The sequence below is a fragment of the Ovis canadensis genome, chromosome 5, assembly GCF_042477335.2.
Source record: "Ovis canadensis isolate MfBH-ARS-UI-01 breed Bighorn chromosome 5, ARS-UI_OviCan_v2, whole genome shotgun sequence".
Classification (NCBI taxonomy): Eukaryota; Metazoa; Chordata; class Mammalia; order Artiodactyla; family Bovidae; genus Ovis; species Ovis canadensis.
This window is the reverse complement of record NC_091249.1, coordinates 122105001-122127063: the sequence shown is the minus strand read 5'-3', so window position 1 is coordinate 122127063 and position 22063 is coordinate 122105001. Positions and strand designations below refer to the sequence as shown.

The window sequence follows — 22063 nt, the reverse complement described above, 5'->3', positions numbered from 1 at the left end:
CTGAGATAATGCAATCAGTTCAGTTCAGTTCAGTCGCTCAGTCGTGTCCGACTCTTTGCTACCCCATGAATCGCAGCACGCCAGGCCTCCCTGTCCATCACCAACTCCCGAAGTTCACTCAGACTCACGTCCATTGAGTCCGTGATGCCATCCAGCCATCTCATCCTCGGTTGTCCCCTTCTCCTCCTGCCCCCAATCCCTCCCAGCATCAGAGTCTTTTCCAATGAGTCAACTCTTCACATGAGGTGGCCAGAGTATTGGAGTTGCAGCTTTAGCATCATTCCTTCCAAAGAAATCCCAGGGCTGATCTCCTTCAGAATGGACTGGTTGGATCTCCTTGCAGTCCAAGGGACTCTCAAGAGTCTTCTCCAACACCACAGTTCAAAAGCATCAATTCTTCAGCACTCAGCCTTCTTCACAGTTCAACTCTCACACCCATACATGACCCCTGGAAAAACCATAGGCTTGACTAGACGGACCTTTGTTGGCAAAGTAATGTCTCTGCTTTTGAATATGCTATCTAGGTTGGTCATAACTTTCCTTCCAAGGAGTAAGCGTCTTTTAATTTCATGGCTGCAGTCACCATCTGCAGTGATTTTGGAGCCCCCAAAAATAAAGTCTGACACTGTTTCCACTGTTTCCCCATCTATTTCCCATGAAGTGATGGGACCGGATGCCATGATCTTCGTTTTCTGAATGTTGAGCTTTAAGCCAACTTTTTCACTCTCCACTAATAGTTAGTCTTTAAATAGTAATTTCACTGTGCTAGCCCTAATCTTGGAATCCTAAAGAGGTTATTCAGATGTTCATAAGAAGGTTATTCAGATGTTCATATGAAGAAAAACATTTTTCATTCTTCATTTTCTACCGTAGGATCTACAGATATTTAAAATGAATCCCAAGTGACTAGCAATGAGCTGACTGAAGATGGATAATATTAAATAAAACTGTAAAAACAAATAAAAGGAGGCAGTACCTAACTTAGTTATGAGAAAGAGTTTTTAATATTAACATATTGTGAACACTAAAAAACATAATACATGACTGTGAAACTTACATCTTCATTTATTTGAAGAAAATGTACCTTTAGCTGTTTCAGAAGAAGGTATAATTAAAAATCAGTCATGGGTATTATTGGACATAAATAAGAAAATTCAGAAAATTACTCTTACCTGAATAAAAATTGCTTAGATATTCTGGAGTTTGTGTGTGTGTGTGTGTTTCTGTATTAGGACATAATTCAATATAAATCTAAACCCTGTAACATTTCCAATACAAGCGAACTATAAAGCCCTTTTTGTATTTTACTTAACTCAGATTTCATGCTATAGAAATTTTCTGTTGACTTCAAGGAAAGTTTAGATTACACAGAGAGAAATGAAAGTCTGACCTAATAAAACATTTGTATTATCAATGCTTCAACTGATAGCTTACTTTCTTGTTAAGTAAGTATTATAAATGCTTATGAAACTCTTGTATGGGAAGTATATAGATTTAAAATAGAAATTATATCATTACATTTAAAAATTTTCAAGACCAATTTCCTTCATGCTTAATAGTTTTTTTTTTTTTTGGTTGAAAATTCTTCCTACGATTTTTAAAATCTTTTGAGAAAATGCATTTTTCTCCTTTAAAGCTTATTTTTATTTAATAGGAAGAATATTTCTTTCCTAGTCAAAGAAAATAAATATATATTTTACCTTTTATTTAATAACACATTATTTTTTCTCTCATTTAATTCTTTGTCATTACTTTTTTTTTCTTTCTTTAAACAGGCAGAGATAAATGACCCAACTGATCCTTTCACAAGTTATAGTACAAAAGTGTCATCAAATATAGGGGATGAAAGTTTCTCCAAATATATAGGCTGGAGAATTGCCAGTGTGCTTTCCAAGCTGTTCTTCCCTTCCATGGATGCCTGTATTCTTTCTCTGAAAAGACCAGTGATGAAACGGTATCAAAGGAAAGATGTGAACAAAACGCAGGATTCCATGAAGAAGAGAGTTCTACGTTTTACTGTAAGGTAAGGTGATGCAATATTCAAAATATTTCCGTTATTCTAACATAACATTTTGGAACCCTATGAATTACCCATAATCATGTGCCACTTTATATAACTCAGTTTTCCTTTTTGATCCAAATCTTGGCTTCATCACCTTCTAGATATCTTATCTAGATATTTTATCATGAGCAAGTATTCCTTTCTCAGAAAGTGCTTCCTCGTGCTTAAAATAGGTATTATTGTGTAATATAAGTCACTGTTTTATTAAAGTGAAAGCTTCTCTTCCATAGTGACCTACATTTGCCTAGTTTACCCCTATTTCTCCCTATTATAACCACTGTGTATCCTTCCAAGGTCTATAAATTATTAATATAAGAAATAATGAGTACATTTTAAATTTTCTCTCCATTTTTGATTGTGGTTTATGGATTTCTTAAGTCTGTTTAGGAAAATTCTTTCCATTTTGAGATTAAAATATTGTCACATTTCTCCTAGTGTTTCTTTTCCGTTTTAAAAAAAAATGCCTTGCCGAGGTATGCCTGGCGTGCAAATTTAATGCTTACAGACTGACAGGTATGCAGTTGGAACCCATTATAGCACTTGCGCCGTAAGTCTATTCATCGCCTCAAAAGTTTTCTTCTATTCTTTTTGTTATTCTTCTTAAAAACAATTATTTTCAAGGTGCATTTGAATTTTAGTTAGAAATTTTTGTTTTAAAAAAACCTTTTTCTAACATTTCAGTAACATTCCTTGTTGCTGCCCTGTGCTAAGCATGGTTTCAACTGCAGACAGACTTGTGGAGACACTACAGGACGCCCTGCCTTATTTTGAGAAGTCAGTATCTGAGTGAAAATGGACGGGGTGATGATGGTACTTCGTGTGATACCGGAGTTTCTAGTGTTATCATTTTATGAAAATTGATGCCTTGATATTAATTCCAGTTAAGCTACACTTACAAATAGCGTTTGAGTGTGCTCTGACATTTAAACATGGATTACAGTTTGTACTCCCCGATTTAGGTGCTCACATTTTTATTAACAGCTCTAGTTTCCTTCCACTGGTCTATATTTTCTGTATTTTCACACATGTTTTAATGATGCAAAAGTAAGTCGAAGTGGTGGTGATGTAGCAGAGACTATATTAAAATAGCATATCTTTCCAGTACTTTAATAGACATTGAACTGTGGGAGTTTCTTCCTCTCAATTTTAGGAGTGGGGTATGGCATCTTCTAGCACTCTTAAGGATTTATTTTGGACACTTTAATCATGTGGATTTTTTTTTTTTTTTTTGGTATGTGATGTGAAGTATTGATCCGTGTGGTTATTTAACGTCCCAACAATGTTTTTTGAGTAATCTATCTGCCGTCAACATTTTTCCTGATGTTAAATCTCTATAAAATATGAAATGCCCATTTCTTTTCTTTTTCTGTATTCTAAAGTAATTTTAAAATTACTTTAAAGGATAGTGAAGAACAGTGAGGGGAAAGGAAGAGACAGTGAAAGGCGGATGGGGACGCGCCCGCTGGGACACGGTCAGGAAGGGGCTAGACAGGGAAGCCTGTTGGGATGCTTAAAAGGGCCCAACCGAGAAATGAAGAGTAGGAGCAAGAAGGAAGGGGAAAGAGGTCGAAAGCAAACGGAGACGATGCAAGGAAGGGGGAGCTGCGCTGAGCTGGAAAGCACAGCGGGGGCAGATGCGGGGGCTGGGGACCGGGAGGAGGCTCCGCCGAGTCAGAGACGGAGACGCGAGACCGGGGGGCCGCGTTAGGGCCCCGGAGCCCGTGGGCACCGCAGGAGTGGGGCGTGCGGTGTTCTCAGAGCCCGGGTTCACTACACAAGTGAGACTCATTCGCCACTGACCTGTGAAAAAACCATCTCCTTTGTGCATTTTTATTTTTCCACAGCTCATTACAGCCTCTAAAAATCAGTCTCTGACTAAGAATGAGAGCTGAGCTGCCCTCTAGCAGAGGCCCCTCAGGTTGGCACAGGGCGCCCCTCACATCGCGCCCTTCTTGCGATGGAGCACGGCACAGCGCCGCCTGTAGCTGTGCGTATTGCCAGCTCCAGTTAGGGGTGAGCTCGTCCGGGTGCAGCAGATGTGAGCGGAGCAGGACTGTAGCTCAGTGGCTGCAAGCCGAAGGCCAGGTCAGGCCCGGTTGAGTAGTCTTCACTGTCTGTTAGGGGTATGGATGGACCTGCTTGTAAAGAAGTGGCTGAAAAACAAGTTTAACTCTTAGCCATGAAAAGACTCTGATGCTGGGAGGGATTGGGGCAGGAGGAGAAGGGGACGACAGAGGATGAGATGGCTGGATGGCATCACGGACTCGATGGACGTGAGTCTGGGTGAACTCCGGGAGATGGTGATGGACAGGGAGGCCTGGCGTGCTGCCATTCATGGGGTCGCAAAGAGTCAGGCACAACTGAGCGACTGAACTGAACTGAACTATGCGTTGGAAAAATGGCTCTGGCCCACTAGACATTACCCGTGGGCAATGCCGTTTCTCCCATTTGCTTGATTCTCCATTGAGTCAGCAGTTACGTGGCAACAGCTCCTATTTCACCACCTCCTCCCGCGTTCAGGTCCGTAGACCGGAGTTAATGCAGTCACAGTCCTGTAGGTCAATCACAAAGACACAGTTTGCAGCCCACTGTATCCTTAGCTCGGTTTCACCTTTTGAGAGGCCTTCTTGCAGAGTCGTATCATCCGTTCCTCACCAAGTATTCCTAGAAATCTCCATTTTGTGTTTTCATCAAATAGCAATGTATAAGAAGGCCGACATTTCACGACTCCTATGGAAGGCGGGGCACATCCAAGAGGTAGGAAGGTGGGAAATTTACAAGCGTATGTTTCTTTATTGCTCTGGAGTCCTAAAGTATACTTATTTCAGTGTGAATGTTTATTAGTAAGGAGAAGATAGGAGTTTCCTTATTGCTGAAGAATCCAGTATATCTGATGACCTATAATTTATTTCCTAAAATATTTTTCCTCACTTGTGTTCTTAGCCTGTAAAATTCTAAATGGGAATTCTTTGTTTATATGTTTATAAAGATATATGTATTGCTTTGAATGATATAGATTTAACTTCTTTCCTTTACAAAATTTTTCAAAAGAAAATGCATTGTTTTCCTTCTGTCCATTAAATTTGGGAGGTTTTGCTTTTTCATGGTACATGCTGGTCTTCCCCTCAGCATTTTATAAAAAATGAGAAAATCATTATGTTTCTTTACTATAAAAACAGCAGCCCCAAACCGAGGCATAGATGCTTCGACTTCAAAACGTTGTTGTTGTTGTTGTTGTTTTCCCCTTTTCTTTCTTGTCAGTAAAACTATCTTCAATCTACCTTAAGGCTGAGAATTCAGAACTCTGAAGATCAAATTTTCAAAAACCAGTCTCAACATTTATACTTTTTGGCTTCTGAGGTTTCTTGGAGGTGTGTTTTCTAAGCTTCTGCTTTGAATCCCTAAAAATTCACAAACAAGTAATTATTTGCACTCATGTAAAGACTAGGAGAATATTAACTTAACACTTTATCTCTGATTAGGCTTAGTTTGCTCACCAATTTTATATCAGAAGATTTCATTCATAAGACCCACACCTGGAAGAGAGCCCAGAGGAAACTCACAAGAATGGGCCTAGAATATCCATAGGTATACAAGCAGGACATCTCACATAGCTGACTTCCTCCACAGGGCAGTCCTTCCGAAGGCTACTGCATTTCCCCTGCAGCCTCCTTTATTAAAGGAGCCAGTTCCAAGGTAGGGGACTCAGAGGGGCTAACATTTACTGAATGGAGACAAGGTGGGGGGAAAGAAGGGTACTGCAGTGTCGCATTGGAGAGGCTTTACTGGAGAGACCAGTAAAGATGCTTGAGAGTCCCTTGGACTGCAAGGAGATCCAACCAGTCCACCCTAAAGGAAATCAGTCCTGAGTGTTCATTGGAAGGACTGATATTGAAGCTGAAACCCCAATACTTTGGCCACCTGATGTGAAGAACTGACTCATTGGAAAAGACTCTGATGCTGGGAAAGATTGAAGGCGGGAGGAGAAGGGGATGAAAGAGGATGAGATGGTTGGATGGCATCACCGACTCAATGGACATGAGTTAGTTTGAGTAAGCTCTGGGGATTGGTGATGGACAGGGAGGCCTGGCACGCTGCGGTCTGTGGGGTCGTGAAGAGTTGGACGCGACTGGACTGACTGAACTGGAGAGACCAGTGGTGAGCAGCGCAAACGGGCAGCTGGTCCCCATCTCTCACTGTCCCCGGGAGGGATGCCGAATCTGGGGAAGCAACTGGACGTTTGACTGGATTTGCATTTGGTGGGGAGAGACACTGAGTGACTGGTACTCTACCTTTTAATATAAGAGTGAAAATTAGCTTCTCAAGGAAGAGCTACACATTTGGGTTCAGTTGCCAAGTCGCTGAGGTGGCCGTGCACATGTGTATGCTAAGTCGCTTCAGTTGTGTCTGAATCTGTGCGACCCCAGGGACTGCCCCCCAGGCTGCTCTGTCCATGGGATTCTCCAGGCAAGAATACTGGAGTGGATTACCATGCCCTCCTCCACTGGATCTTCCCGACCCAGGGACTGAACCCGGATCTCTTACATCACCTGCATTGGCAGGCGGAGTCTTTACCACTAGCACCACCTGGGAAGCCCCTGAGGTGGGCATCAGCTGGAAACGTCAGGTGCTTAGGACTTGGGCCCTTGGGAAGTGCTCTTAATCATTGTGATAGGAGGCCATTTGGCTCCTCAGGAGTTGGATGTACAAGGTGGGAGACTTAGAATCCCTAGTTCTAGTAGACAAGTTGCCAGACTATTCAGGATGAATCTCCAGTGTGAAAGCTAGGCACACTTCTTGCCTCCCTAGCTGAGTGCATTTTATTTATTTATTTATTTTTAATTTTTTTTAGTTTTTTATTTTTAAAATTTTAAAATCTTTATTTCTTACATGCGTTCCCAAACATGAACCCCCCTCCCACCTCCCTCCCCACATCTCTCTGGGTCATCCCCATGCAGCAGCCCCAAGCATGCTGCACCCTGCGTCAGACATAGACTGGCGATTCAATTCTTACATGATAGTATACATGTTAGAATGCCATTCTCCCAAATCATCCCACCCTCTCCCTCTCCCTCTGAGTCCAAAAGTCCGTTATACACATCTGTGTCTTTTTTCCTGTCTTAACAAGGCACCATGCTAAGCAGTACCCTTAGATGTAGACAGGATTGTTAAATCCATTTTATATATCGTTAAAATCTCCATTTTGGAGACATGATTACTGGGAGATTAAGGAATTTGCCCATATTTGTATAACTGTTAAGTGCTAAAGTCTGAACTTAAACATAAGCATTTAGACTCCTGAGTCTACTGTGTGGATTTCCTCCCCTTGCGTGGACTTATTTCGTCTGATGGCAAACCCTTGAGCTGTTGTTAAAACAGCGACAGAAACAAAAAACTTACCTTGTCATAAGAAAAGACATAAGAAACGTCGTAAGTCATAAGAAAAGACTTACGAATCTGTTCTTCAATTTCTGTGCTTGGTTTTCAGCACTTGACTTTGATTGAGGAGCATTTTTAAATTATCATTTCCTTAGCTGTGTGGGGTCACTGTGGCTGTACTGGGCCGTCTTTAGCTGGGGCGGGTGGGGTGTGCTCTGGGTGCGCGGGCCTCTCTGCGGAGGCTTCTCCCGCTGCAGAGCCGGGCTCGCGGCCATGGGCGTCGACAGCTGCGGCTGGAGACTCCAGAGTGCTGGCTCAGTAGTTGTGCCGAGCTTCGCTGCCCTGCGGCTTGTGAGGTTTTGCAAGATGAGGGGTCACACCTGTGCCCCCTGCATTGCAAGGCAGATTCTTAACCACTGGGCCACCAGGGAGCCCTAAGGAACATTTGCTTCTTCCTGTGCCCTGCATCTCTCTAGCTTAGTATTAGGAAATCTGTGTCAAAGAGGAGTTTTCTATTAATTAGTATGATTTTTGGCTAAAGCCAATGGAGGAAAATTATAAAATTAATCAAATATATTAGCAATATATTTGTATATTAATTTATTTTGTTGATTTATATATTTATATATTATATAAATATAATTCAAAAATTATTATGTAAATAAATATATAATATATATTATATATATATTTTTTTTTAGAGAGAGAGGGAGATATTTTAGAAAGGAGAGCTCCAAAGGATTCTTAAATGAAATCCCTTAAACACATCTGCCTAGTTCTGCTTCATGCAGGGGAAAAATGTCTGCGCCTCCTTTATAGAATATCAAGGATGTTTATCTTATAGCCTTTTTTTCCCTGATTGATTTAGAGCAAGTTACTTAACTTCTTTGAGCCTAAGGCTGCTAATCTTTAAAAATGTGAAAGCTGTGCGTTCTTCTCGGCCCTGTCCTTAGGAGAGAAGGAGGGAATGTGCGTAAGGAACCTGGACGTGTTACAGCTCCTCACCCTACTGTTCTTTCACTTAGTAGCTTTTCAAAAACATTTGTTTTCTTCCTAATATGATATTCATTAATGTAATTGTAATAAATAATAAATGAAAATTTTACAGAAAGCTATGAATTATTGCTAGCAACTTTTCAAAGAGAACATCCACTTTCCTTAGTTTTTAGCTTTTGGCTATGTTTCGGTTCCCTTCTTGCGTCTACTTTTTGAATTAAAACACAATTCAGATGCGGCTCCAAGTCGTGGCTGCATCTTGACAGTTCCACAGACGGGACCTTGATGGTCCCCTTGGCTGCTGACAGTCTTCAGCTGGAGGGAAATAGAGAGCAGGGCTAGGTCTTCAGAGGTGGACACGTATGGTCTGAACGTCTATGACACATTTTATTATGAAAATATTGGTTGGATGATCAGCTCACCTTAATCTCCTTCCCCCCTGCACTGGACTGTGGCGTGAGGCTCTTCCTTTCGGCACGCAGGCTTTACTCTGGTTGTGGGTGTGCACGCCTTGTTGCCCCAAGGCCCGTGGGGTCTTAGTTCCCCAACCGGAGATGGAACCCGTGACCCTTGCGTGGGAAGGTGGGTTCTTCACCTTTGGACTACCAGGGAAGCTCTCAGAGAGCTCACTGAAAGTGTTCTTATTATTTTATGGTTTTTTATGATTCCAGTACTCTATTGGAAGTGAGGTCCCGTTGCCAGTGACGGGACTGTGCTTAGTGCTATCTGTTGCCAAACGACTGTTTCACCTCTGGTCTTTCCTGACCTTTCCTAGGTCAGTCCCCGTCTGTCTTAGGTTATTTCCTCTTCTTTTCTGCCTTTCCAGTGGAGCCTTGGTCTAAACAGGAATTTTAGGTATTATCAGCGGGGCCATAGCTTTAGCAGCCGCTTTCACTGCAGTGGCTTTGTGCTTAAAAGACAGGTGTCTGGCTTTAATGTGATCATCAACCCAAGAGTTCTCCATTCACAGGAATATGGTCCTTTATTCAAAGGACCTGGGTGAGATGTAAAGACATTCTATGTTTCAAATATAGATCAACTAGAATAAGAAATGACAGCCCAATGGGAAGACAAAAGTTGTGCAACAGGAACAAAACCACAATCTGCGGGAGTGTTTGTGTGCTTTGTTTTACAGGCACGCTTCGCTGCCTCTAAAGAAAAGGGCAACATTGTTTAGCTCATGGTGAACTTCCTTTGCAGTGGTTGGCAAGTGTGTGTTGCCTGCTTTAATCAGAATGTAAACTTGGATTTGACATTAATCGAATTGGGGGTAGTCGTCCCACTTTTTAGATTCTCAGAAAATATGAAGTCAGTCAGTTAAAGGGTTTAATCTTCCCCAGTTTCTAAATGTCTCCTTGATGGGACCAAGTATTGTTCAGGCACATGACTCTGAAAATCTTAGTACCCAGGACAGCTGCTTTCTGTCTACGTGTCAGAGCAGCTGTTCCTCCCCAGCTAGCCCGTTTTTCCCTAGGCTGTCTCTAGGTATGGATTTAAACAGTTGGGAGAATACAGAACCCCTAACACAGGTGGTACCGTCCTTCAGTAAGTGGCAACTGGGCATCTCTGCGTGCAGCCACTGTTAGGCACGAGGAAGACAGGCAAACTGCGTAAAAGGGTAATTGATGGTTTCCTGCTCAGAATGACAGCTGTGCTTCTAGCATATTGGATTTCCACCATAAAGACATGTGGAGCTTTGCACTAACAGTTTTCTATATCTTCAGTTATTCAATGCAATTCAGAACACCTGACTTATATTAGACTTTAATAAATAATTATTCACTAACTTTTGCTATGGAGAAGGCAATGGCACCCCACTCTAGCACTCTTGCCTGGAAAATCCCATGGATGGAGGAGCCTGGTGGGCTGCAGCCCATGGGGTCGCTAAGAGTCGGACACGACTGAGCGACTTCACTTTCCCTTTTCACTTTCATGCACTGGAGAAGGAAGTGACAACCCACCCCAGTGTTCTTGCCTGGAGAGTCCCAGGGACGGGGGAGCCTGGTGGGCTGCCGTCTATGGGGTCGCACAGAGTTGGAGACGACTAAAGCGACTCAGCAGCAGCAACTAAGGCTAGCAGAAGGGCACAGGATGTGCCGAGCCTCCACTGGCGAAGTAGATCACAGGGCATCTGAGGAACCAGAACAGCGGTACAGCTGGGTCGCTGAGACCAAGGGGGATGAAGCTGGAGAGCGGCTCAGGGCTTCCAGCTTCAGACTAGGAGCCACAAGAAGGCTCCGAATGTGTGTTATGTGGCAGAGGAGGAGTGAGGGGTGGAGTTTGTGTGCGTATGTGTTTGAGGCTGTGACATGATCACAGATGTGATATGCCCTGGGCGAGTTGCTTGACTTCTCTGAATCTGAGTGTCTTTGTCTAGAAAATGAGGGTAATTATAGCACCTTCCTTGTTGGTGCTGATGAGAAATTAATGAGATAGTCAATTAAAAGTGCTCCCTATAGTACTTGACCACAAAATGTTCATTATTTGTATATTAAATATATAGTGGCATAACTATAAATATAATAAATATGCTAATATTTTGTTGATCAATATATTAATTTTTAAAACCTATGTATTCTTTTGTCTGTGCTGCGGCTTAGCTGTGGCTCATGGGGTCTTCACAGTAGCACGTGAGCTTCTTGTTAATAGTTGTGGTGTGCATGCTGGATCTAGTTCCCTGACCAGGGATTGAACCTGGGCCCCTCACATCGAGAGCATGCACTTACCCACGGGGCCACCAGGGAAGCCCCTAAGTATATTAATTTGATTATGTAGCATAACCAACTTCACTATTTCCATTGCTGGCTCTGTTACGTTGGAAAAGTGCACAGGTCACTTTTGCAATATAGCACATACTAGGTTGGTGGCAATTCAGATGGAAAGGAAGAAGATGGATTTGCATGGGATTTGGTAGAAAAAGCAGTAGAATTGGATGATGATTAAAAAGAGTAGAGTGGCAGGAGGTGTGGGGAGGAAAATGTCTTTTCCAGGCTGAACACCAAGTCCGCTAGCAGCGCGGTTCACTGAAGCGAGGAGCGATGGGTGAGGCGAGGTGTGCTTGCGGTAAGGGAAGATGCTGAACTGGAAGCCATGCTTTTGAGGTCTCCCATCACTTCACAGGAAATAGATGGGGAAACAGTAGAAACAGTATCAGACTTTATTTTGGGGGGCTCCAAAATCGCTGCAGATAGTGACTGCAGCCATGAAATTAAAAGACGCTTACTCCTTGGAAGAAAAGTTATGACCAACCTAGATAGTATATTCAAAAGCAGAGAAATTACTTTGCTGACTAAGGTCCGTCTAGTCAAGGCTATGATTTTTCCTGTGGTCATGTATGGATGTGAGAGTTGGACTGTGAAGAAGGCTGAGCACCGAAGAATTGATGCTCTTGAACTGTGGTGTTGAAGAAGACTCTTGAGAGTCCCTTGGACTACAAGGAGATCCAACCAGTCCATTCTGAAGGAGATCAGCCCTGGGATTTCTTTGGAAGGACTGATGCTAAAGCTGAAACTCCAGTACTTTGGCCACCTCATGGGAAGAGTTGCCTCATTGGAAAAGACTCTGATGCTGGGAGAGATTGGGGGCAGGAGGAGAAGGGGACGACCCAGGATGAGATGGCTGGATGGCATCACCGACTCGATGGGCGTGAGTCTGAGTGAACTCCGGGAGATGGTGATGGACAGGGAGGCCTGGAGTGCTGCGATTCATGGGGTCACAAAGAGTCGGACACGACTGAGCGACTGAACTGAACTGAACTGAACTGCAGTGGAGAAGTCACACAGGCCGTGAGTTTCACAGTTCTGTGTGTGATTCAGGGACGAAGTCGGGGCTGAGTCCTTGAGTGAAGGTGAAGACTAATGTCACGGGCAGAAGCGACCGCCGTGGTAAAGCGCATCATAAAGGGAGAGGAGGATCTGGGGTGGAATTTTGAGGAATTCCACCAGTTAACATCTGGAAGGAAGAGGGTCACAGCAGAATGCACAGCAAACCAAACCTTAGATATAGCCAGAGAGGGTGGGTGACTTATAACAACCTGAGAAAAGTTTATGGGCGGTTCCCGTAACTAGTTCACATGCGCATGCACGTCGCTTAGTCATGTCCGGTTCTTTGTGACCCTTGGACTGTAGCCCACCAGGCCCCTCTGCCCTTGGGATTATCCCGGCAAGGATACTGGAGTGGGTGGCCGTTTCCTCCTCCGGGATCTTCCCGACCTGGAGACAGAAGCCACGTCTCCTGTGGCTGCTGCACTGGCAGATGGATTCTTTACCACTGAGCCCCCTGGGAAACCCGATTAGTATGCAATAATGCTTTAAAAATTTAAGTGTATGGAGATGTTGACTTCAAAGATAGAGGAGAATTTTCAAAATAATCTACCTAGACAGTGATAGAATCTCTCTCTCAGTACCCCTGAGCATCGCTTTCTGCTCACTACACAAAAAGTACAAATGCAGATAGATGACAAAAGAATTGCAAAGAGTTGATGACTCATATGTCCAAAGACCTTGCAGTATCTACCTAATGAGGAAAAAAGGTAAGTGCCAAACCAATGCATGAAACTCTTGAAGTTTGTAGACAACATCTGTTGGTCAGGAAGGGCAGTAATACCATCAACTGTATATATGTATATCTTTGACAGAAATGGATTTCTAACCTCTAAAGAAATATTTCCATGTATCAAAATTCCAAGAAATAAGAAGTGAGATTATCACTTAGAAACAAATCTTAATGGTCTTTCTAGTTATTTCATGGGCTTATAGGGCCTTTTAAAAATTTTGCCACTCTTTCCATTAAAACAAAAAAAAGATTTGTTAATGCTCTATTTATATCATGAACAATGGTGCAGTGTGTCTCTTCCATCAGTTTATCCAACAACCAAAGACAAAGATACATATTTAAGAGATTAATTTCTCCTTATCATGCTTTTAGGTCCATTTTCAATTGGGAAAGTAAAACTCGAACCAAACAAGTTAAGCAGACTATGTGAAGTTCATGCCAAGGACTGCAGGGAAATCAGAGGTCTCAGAGCAGATTCGAAAGGCCTTCCACACTGGTCCTGGATGTTCTGTAGGAAGATACCAGGCAGGAGAGTGCGAGACGGGCTGTGAATGTGTGAAAGTGTGTAACACATCTGTTCCGTGCATGTCTTCATTATGCCGAAACTGCCGTGCTGCTACATTTCTAGACTTTCTGCGTTTGTTCAGACATTTGGTGTGTGGTGCATGTGTATTTCTTACCGAAACTTAATCTTCACATTGTAAATTCCTCTTTCGTGTTTTTTCCTTTCATCTTCTGCCTCCTTCTTAAAGGAGTGCATCCATATTCAATACTAATCATGCTTTATGTCTTTAATAAATTGTCATATCTATTTATCATTCTGAACAGCTTCCAACTTCAACACCAACTCTGGCACTGCAGTATAAGATCGGTAATTGCTAAGCATCCATCATATCTGAAGTGATATGTCATTAAATTCTTGGCTGTTCACAATAGTTCACTAACCCAAGTCTTGTTGAGTTAGAACTAATGTCGATTGGTCCCCTTTCTGTTTTATCTTTTCCTACATCGAGCTATTCAAAAGAAAAAGCCTATCTTTAATTAAAATTTTACTAAAGCATTTATACAAGCAAACCAACACTGCCACGCAGAAGTCTAAGCACAGCTGGTTGACAAATCAACCACCGATTAGCATACTGATATCTAGCAGGGAAACCTTGTGATAAGTGAATTATAGCAAACAAACAAAAAAAAGCAACATGTAATGCTTTCTGTAGTCTTTTCTTGCTGGGCTATAAATAGCATATGTTACAGCTAGTATGATTGTTCAGGAGTCCCTGTCTAAAGGACAAGCATTAAATTAAAAAAAGAAAAAAAAGACATACTCATCCTCACAAATTCCCCAAAACCTGTGGGTTTGATTCCTGTAATGCTCACCTTCTGTCCATGGATAAAATACAGGAAGAGGGACAATGGATAGTGAATTCCATCCGGCGCTCAGACGACTTCCTGACACAACGGCATCTGGTTGGGAGAGGAGCTTGGGGAGTGACCCGGCCCACGGCCTTTGGGCAGGTCATTAGCTGGGATCTGGGCAGCACCTCTGTCAACATCTGCCTGCTGACTTCTGAGGCGTTTTAGTCAAGTTGTTACCGTTGTTCAGTCGCTCAGTCATGTCTGACTCTTTGTGACTCCGTGGACTACGGCACGCCAGGCCTCCCTGTCCATCACCAACTCCTGGAGCTTACTCAAACCCATGTCCATTGACTTGGTGATGCCATCCAACCAGCTCATCCTCTGTCGCCCCCTTCTCCTCCTCCCCTCAATCTTTCCCAGCATCAGGGTCTTTTCTAATGAGTCAGCTCTTCGCATCAGGTGGCCAAAGTACTGGAGTTTCAGCATCAGTCCTTCCAATGAACACTCAGGACTGGTCTCCTTTAGGATGGGCTGGTTGGATCTCCTTGCAGTCCAAGGGACTCCCCAGGGTCTTCCCCGGCGTGTCAGCGTGTCACATGTCACAGCGGTGGTGGTGGAGCAGCCAAGGGGCCAGCAGAAGGGGTGGCAGAAGCAGCAGGGAAACCAGCTGGACAGGCCCAGGCTTCTCGCGCCGGCACGACCCTCTGCTTCATTTCAGCCCACTTTTCTATATTCATCCGCTGTCCTCAGTCATCGCCGAGCACTTTGCAGTCACACAGAGTTCTAAGCACAGCTGGCCAGAGAATCACCCCCACGGTGAGCATCCTGACGTCAGAGACAGAGGAGGTGACAAGTGCGTGCATGCAACAGGAGATGTCAGCTGAAACAGTTCACGCGTTTCCTTGACCCCTTCTCTTGCTCCACTCCGTGCACTGCTCTACCAGTGATCCCAGCGCATGAAAGTCTCTAAATCCTTGATGCTAGAATGTCCGTCGATTTTACACATGGTCCCAGACAGGACTGGCGAGTAAGCACTAGTGGTGTAAATTCTTTCCACTCCCGGCTCAAGAAGCAGTCACTTTAGCATTGTATTTCAGTGTTGTGTTGCCACAAGGTCAGATACATTCAAATATGTTCAGGAGTACAATAAAGTGATAAGCCCCAAGTCATGGTGATGTGGCTAGAAGATATGAAAAGAAGCATGTAATCATTTGTGGGGAGAACCTACAGACAGGACACTCTGGGGAAGAAGATACTGAAGCAGAAACTCTTAAGAGTTCTCAAGAAGGCGTTTTCTTTCTTCTCTTTGCATAGGCAGGGATGCATCTAATCTAATCATGACTCAGTGGGATTTCCAGTCATCAGAAACGGAAGTTATTCCCATTCATAGGCTGTGTGGCTGAGCAAGCCTCACTGTCAGAAAGCGTCTCACTTCAACTGTGGCTCTGTGGTACCACGTGAATGGGAATTGGACAGTTCATTTGATTGATGTAGACATGCAAAGGTGGCAGTTCAGACCTCTGAAATTCCCTTTAGGACCTGAATGATCCTACTGGGCTGTCTCAGTGACTCACACAATGGGACCATAGGTGTATTTTCCCTCCAGTGTGTGGACAGCCACCTCCTGTACTTTTCTCAGCCCACCTGCATTTAGATTATGTGGGAGGCTAAAATGATGAGAGGTAAAACTGAGGATAAAATATATTGCTATTTTCAAGTTCAAGTAGATTTTCAAAATAACTAGACAGCAATCTCAGAGACAGCAGGCAGGCACCAAACACAAAACAAAAGACCATCATCCCCATCACAGCAATGTAAGTGTGGTAGAAAAAATAGGTCAGTTTAGTAAGAACTGGAGCCTGTAAGGTGTGATCGAGAGTGCACTTCTTGTTTTGTGTAGCTGGGACCACAAAAGATGACTATGGTTGGCACTGCCTTGGTAGAAAACAGGTTGCTGTTAGGCAGTCATTGAGGGCGAAACTAGCCCAGAACAATGAATGTTTTCTATATTCTAATGATCAAGAAATTCAGTCTGATTTGGTCACACAAGTAGGTAGCACTGTCGTACCAACCAGATCCCTCCACCTCTCTCATTTCCTTTAGTCTTCATCACTCCCCTTCCCCTGCTTAAATTCTGGTGGGCATTTGAACAGAGTAACAAAAGGAGCTTGGCTTGATTTTCTGCAATCATGTGAATCTCAGAATACCCGTTTGAGAACCTTGGGGGTTTTGCAGGCCTCTTGTCTCTTCCATATGTGAAAAACTCCTCTCTGTCCATGGGGTTTCCCAGGCAAGAATACTGGAGTGGGTTTCCATTTCCTCCCCCAGGAAACTTTCCCAACCCAGGGACTGAACCTTGTCTCCCGCTTGGCAGAAGGGTTCTTTACCACTGAACCACGAGGGAAGCTGTTCATGTCAAGGTGGCAACACTCTCATAGTTCAAATAGACTCTTTTAAGGTCACATGAACAGGATTTGACTAAAATTTGTTAAATTTCTGGAGCTAAAATCTTTAGGAACTCTTGAATGAAAATAAATGCCTCATCATATTTATATGGCAATTTTTCCGTTATCTGTGATGGTACAGCTAGGCTTTCCCCTACCCCAGCAAGAGCATCTCTCTTTGAAAGTCCAGCATTTTAAGTTTAGAAGGAACTGCTTTCCTCTGCTCAAGAAGCTATATTAAAATGTGTCCTCTGTACTTACTTTTTCTGATTGGTCTTCTATAGCTTTGCATCTCAAAGGAGAATTTTAATAGAGGATAGTAAAATGTTCCAGGTGGCACAGTGGTAAAGAACCCACCTCCCAATGCAGGAGATGCGAGAGGTGCAGGTTCAATCCCTGGGTCGGGAAGACCCCCCTGGAGAAGGGCATGGCAACCCACTCTAGTGTCCTTTCCTGGAGAATCCCACGGACAGAGGAGCCTGGTGGGCTACAGTTCGCGGGGTCACCGAGAGTCGGACAGGACTGAGCATGCGCAGCACAGACAGTAAACCGTCGGCATCATAAGGTGAAAACTAGCGCACAAATCCACACGACATAATTGAAATGGTGCTATCTAAGATAACGACTACATCTAAAGATGGATAGATAGCTATTTTCATTGATAGCTGAACACACACCCCCTGTTTGATGCTTACAAATTGCCTGGTTGATTTAGGCTTATAAACTGCCAAGATAGTCTAAGTAATGCAGTGTATGACTTGGAAATAAGAAACAGGGGGAACGAAGGAAAAAATAGGCACATATAAAGGATTGATTATCCCACGTTCTTATACAAGAGTATAAGAACATGATTATTTAAGAGTCGATCCCTTGCATACTTGATTCCTTAACTCTGAGTATCATTTTCCTCTTTTAAAAAGTTGCATGGCTCCACTTAATACTCAATACTTAATTTGACAGCCACAAAGATTAGTATTTTTAAAGCAGAAGATAACGTGAAAGAGAAACATTCGCTGTGCATTCAGCAGGAAAGAGTGGGTCCTGCTGTGTAGTTTCAAATTTCAGGGCTTATGAAAAAGAACAAATATCTTGACTGAATTTATCCTGTAGATTTTCAGCCTAGGAAACCCAGAGCAATCTAGGCATATAGCTGAAGCAGCTGGGTGAAAAGTGAAATAACTCATACAATTAATTTGTTAGTGAGGTTCATAACTTATAGCCATTTTTATGTTGATCTCTTGGTCCCTTGAGGCTTTTGAACTGCGGTGTTGGAGAAGACTCTCAAGAGTCCCTTGGACAGCAAGGAGATCCAACCAGTCCATCCTAAAGGAGATCAGTCCTGAGTGTTCATTGGAAGGACTGTCGCTAAGGTGAAACTCCAATCCTCTGGCCATCTGATGTGAAGAGCCGACACGCTGGAAAAGACCCTGATGCTGGGAGAGACTGAAGGCAGGAAGAGAAGGGGATGACAGAGGATAAGATGGTTGGATGGCATCACCGACTCAGTGGACATGAGTTTGGGTAAACTTTGGGAGTTGGTGATAGACAGGGAATCCTGGCGTGCTGCAGTCCATGGGGTTGCAAAGAGTCAGACACGACTGAGCAACTGAACTGACTGACTTGGTTCCTTTGTTGTTCAGTCACTCAGTCGTGTCTGACTCTTTGCGACTCCAAGGACTGCAGCACACCAGGACTCCCTGTCTATCACCAGCTCCCGGAGTTTACCCAAACTCATGTCCACTGAGTCGGTGATGCCATCCAACCATCTTATCCTCTGTCATCCCCTTTTCCTCCTGCCTTCAGTCTCTCCCAGCATCAGGGTCTTTTCCAACGTGTCAGCTTTTCACATCAGATGGCCAGAGGATTGGAGTTTCAGCTTCAGCGACAGTCCTTCCAATGAATATTCAGTGCTAAGACTCTTCATTCATGACCGACTCTGCGACCCCATGGACTGTAGCCCGCCAGGCTCCTCTGTCCATGGGATTCTTCAGGCAAGAATACTGGAGTGGGTTGCCATTTCCTTCTCCAGAATGAATGGTCAGGGTTGATGGCTTTTAGGACTGACTGGTTGGATCTCTTTGCAGTCCACAGGACTCTCGAGTCTTCTCCAGCACCACACTTCAAAGGCATGAGTTGTTTGGCGCTCAGTCTTTTTGATTTGATTTTCCTGCTCTCACATCCATACGTGACTACTGGAAAAACCACAGCTTTGACTATACTGGCAAAGTAATGTCTCTGGTTTTTAACACACTGTCTAGGTTTGTCATTGCTTTTCTTCCAGGGAGAAACATCTTTTAATTTCATGGCTGGAGTCAAAGTCTACAGTGATTTTGGAGCTCAAGAAAATAAAGTCTGTCACTGTTTCTATTGTTTCCCTACCTATTGGCCATGAAGAGATGGGACCAGTAAGGAGCAGCAGCTGCGCTTTCCTGGAGGAGCCGTGAAGAGATACGCCATGCCCAAGATAAGAGAAACCCAAGTAAGACCGGTAGGTGTGCAAGAGGCATCAGAGGGCAGACACACGGAAACTGTAATCACAGAAAACTAGCCAATCTGATCACATGGACCACAGCCGTGTCTAACTCAATGAAACCAAGCCATGCCATGTCGGGCCACCCAAGACGGGCGGGTCATGGTGGAGAGGCCTGACAGAGCGTGGTCCACTGGAGAAGGGAATGGAAAACCACTTCAGTATTCTTGCCTTGAGAACCCCATGAACAGTGGGAAAAGGCAAAATGATAGGATACTGAAAGGGGAACTCCCCAGGTCAGTAGGTGCCCAATATTCTACAGGAAATCAGTGGAGAAATAACTCCAGAAAGAAAGCAAAAACAACACCCAGTTATGGATGTGACTGGTGATAGAAGCAAAGTCCAATGCTGTAAAGAGCAATATTGCATAGGAACCTGAAATGTTAGGGCCATGAATCAAGGCAAATTGGAAGTGATCAAACAGGAGATGGCAAGAGTGAACATCAACATTCTAGGAATCAGCGAATTAAAATGGACTGGAATGGGTGAATTTAACTCAGATGACATTATACCTACTACTGTGGGCAGGAATCCCTCAGGAGAAATGGAGTAGCCATCATGGTCAACAGAAGAGTCTGAAATGCAGTACTTGGCTGCAATCTCAAAAACGATAGAATGATCTCTGTTCGTTTCCAAGGCAAACCATTCAATATCACAGTTATCCAAGTCTATGCCCCAACCAGTAATGCTGAAGAAGCTGAAGTTGAACGGTTCTATGAAGAACTACAAGACCTTTTAGGACTAACACCCAAAAAAGATGTCTTTTTCATTATAGGGGACTGGAATGCAAATGTAGGAAGTCAAGAAACACCTGGGGTAACAGGCAAATTTGGCCTTGGAATACAGACTGAGCAGGGCAAAGGCTAATACAGTTTTGCCAAGAAAATGCACTGGTCATAGCAAACACTCTCTTCCAACAACACAAGAGAAGACTCTACACATGGACATCACCAGATGGTCAACACCAAAACTCAGATTGATTATATTCTTTGCAGCCAAAGATGGAGAAGCTATATACAGTAAGCAAAAACAAGACCACGAGCTGACTGTAGCTCAGATCATGAGCTCCTTATTACCAAGTTCAGACTTAAATTGAAGAAAGTAGGGAAAACCACTAGACCATTCAGGTATGATCTAAATCAAATTCCTTATGATTATACAGTGGAAGTGAGAAATAGATTTAAGGGCCTAGATCTGATAGAGTGCCTGATGAACTATGGACGGAGGTTCGTATCATTGTACAGGAGACAGGGATCAAGACCATCCCCATGGAAAAGAAATGCAAAAAAGCAAAATGGCTGTCTGGGGAGGGCTTACAAATAGCTGTGAAAAGAAGAGAAGTGAAAAACAAAGGAGAAAAGGAAAGATATAAGCATCTGAATGCAGAGTTCCAAAGAAGAGCAAGGAGAGATAAGAAAGCCTTCCTCAGCAATCAATGCAAAGAAATAGAGGAAAACAACAGAATGGGAAAGACTAGAGATCTCTTCAAGAAAATTTGAGATACCAAGGGAACATTTCATGCAAAGATGGGCTCAATAAAGGACAGAAATGGTAGGGATCTAACAGAAGCAGAAGATATTAAGAAGAGGTGGCAAGAATACACAGAAGAACTGTACAAAAAAGATCTTCATGACCCAGATAATCATGATGATGTGATCACTCATCTAGAGCCAGACATCCTGGAATGTGAAGTCAAGTGGGCCTTAGAAAGCATCACTACGAACAAAGCTAGTGGAGGTGATGGAATTCCAGTTGAGCTATTTCAAATCCTGAAAGATGATGCTGTGAAAGTGCTGCACTCAATATGCCAGCAAATTTGGAAAACTCAGCAGTGGCCACAGGACAGGAAAAGGTCAGTTTTCATTCCAATCCCACAGAAAGGCAATGCCAAAGAATGCTCAAACTACTGCACCATTGCACTCATCTCATATGCTAGTAAAGTAATGCTCAAAATTCTCCAAGCCAAGCTTCAGCAATACGTGAAACATGAACTTCCAGATGTTCAAGCTGGTTTTAGAAAAGGCAGAGTATCCAGAGGTCAAATTGCCAACATCCACTGGATCATGGGAAAAGCAAGAAAGTTCCAGAAAAACATCTATTTCTGCTTTATTGACTATGCCAAAGCCTTTGACTGTGTGGATCACAAGAAACTGTGGGAAATTCTGAAAGAGATGGGAATACCAGACCACCTGACCTGCCTCTTGAGAAATCTGTATATGCAGGTCAGGAAGCAAGAGTTAGAACTGGACATGGAACAACAGACTGTTTCCAGATCGGAAAATGAGTCCATCAAAGCTGTATATTGTCACCCTGCTTATTTAACTTATATCCAGAGTACATCATGAGAAACGCTGGACTGGAAGAAGCACAAGCTGGAATCAAGAATGCTGGGAGAAATATAAATAACCTCATATATGCAGATGACACCACCCTTATGGCAGAATGTGAAGAGAAACTAAAAAGCCTCTTGATGAAAGTGAAAGAGGCGAGTGAAAAAGTTGGCTTAAAGCTCAACATTCAGAAAATGAAGATCATGGCATCTGGTCCCATCACTTCATGGGAAATAGATGAGGAAACAATGGAAACAGTGTCAGACTCTATTTTTCTGGTCTCCAAAATCACTGCAGATGGTGACTGCAGCCATGAAATTAAAAGACGCTTACTCCTCGGAAGGAAAGTTATGACCAACCTAGAGAGTATATTCAAAAGCAGAGACATTAGTTTGCCGACTAAGGTCAGTCT

The 22063-nt window shown here is 43.3% G+C and overlaps 1 protein-coding gene across 6 annotated transcripts in view; it reads left to right on the top strand.

Annotated features, from left to right (window-relative positions):
* TMEM232 (transmembrane protein 232) overlaps positions 1-22063 on the top strand; it is a 277979-nt gene that overhangs the window by 152863 nt on the left and 103053 nt on the right. For 5 of the 6 annotated variants that reach the window (XM_069592668.1, XM_069592667.1, XM_069592669.1 and 2 more), the window contains one exon: positions 1776-2023. In XM_069592668.1, the coding sequence (XP_069448769.1) occupies positions 1776-2023 (248 nt within the window). Of the gene's footprint in view, positions 1-1775; positions 2024-19072; positions 20717-22063 lie in introns of those variants that run through there. The other variant, XM_069592670.1, reaches the window with a different exon arrangement.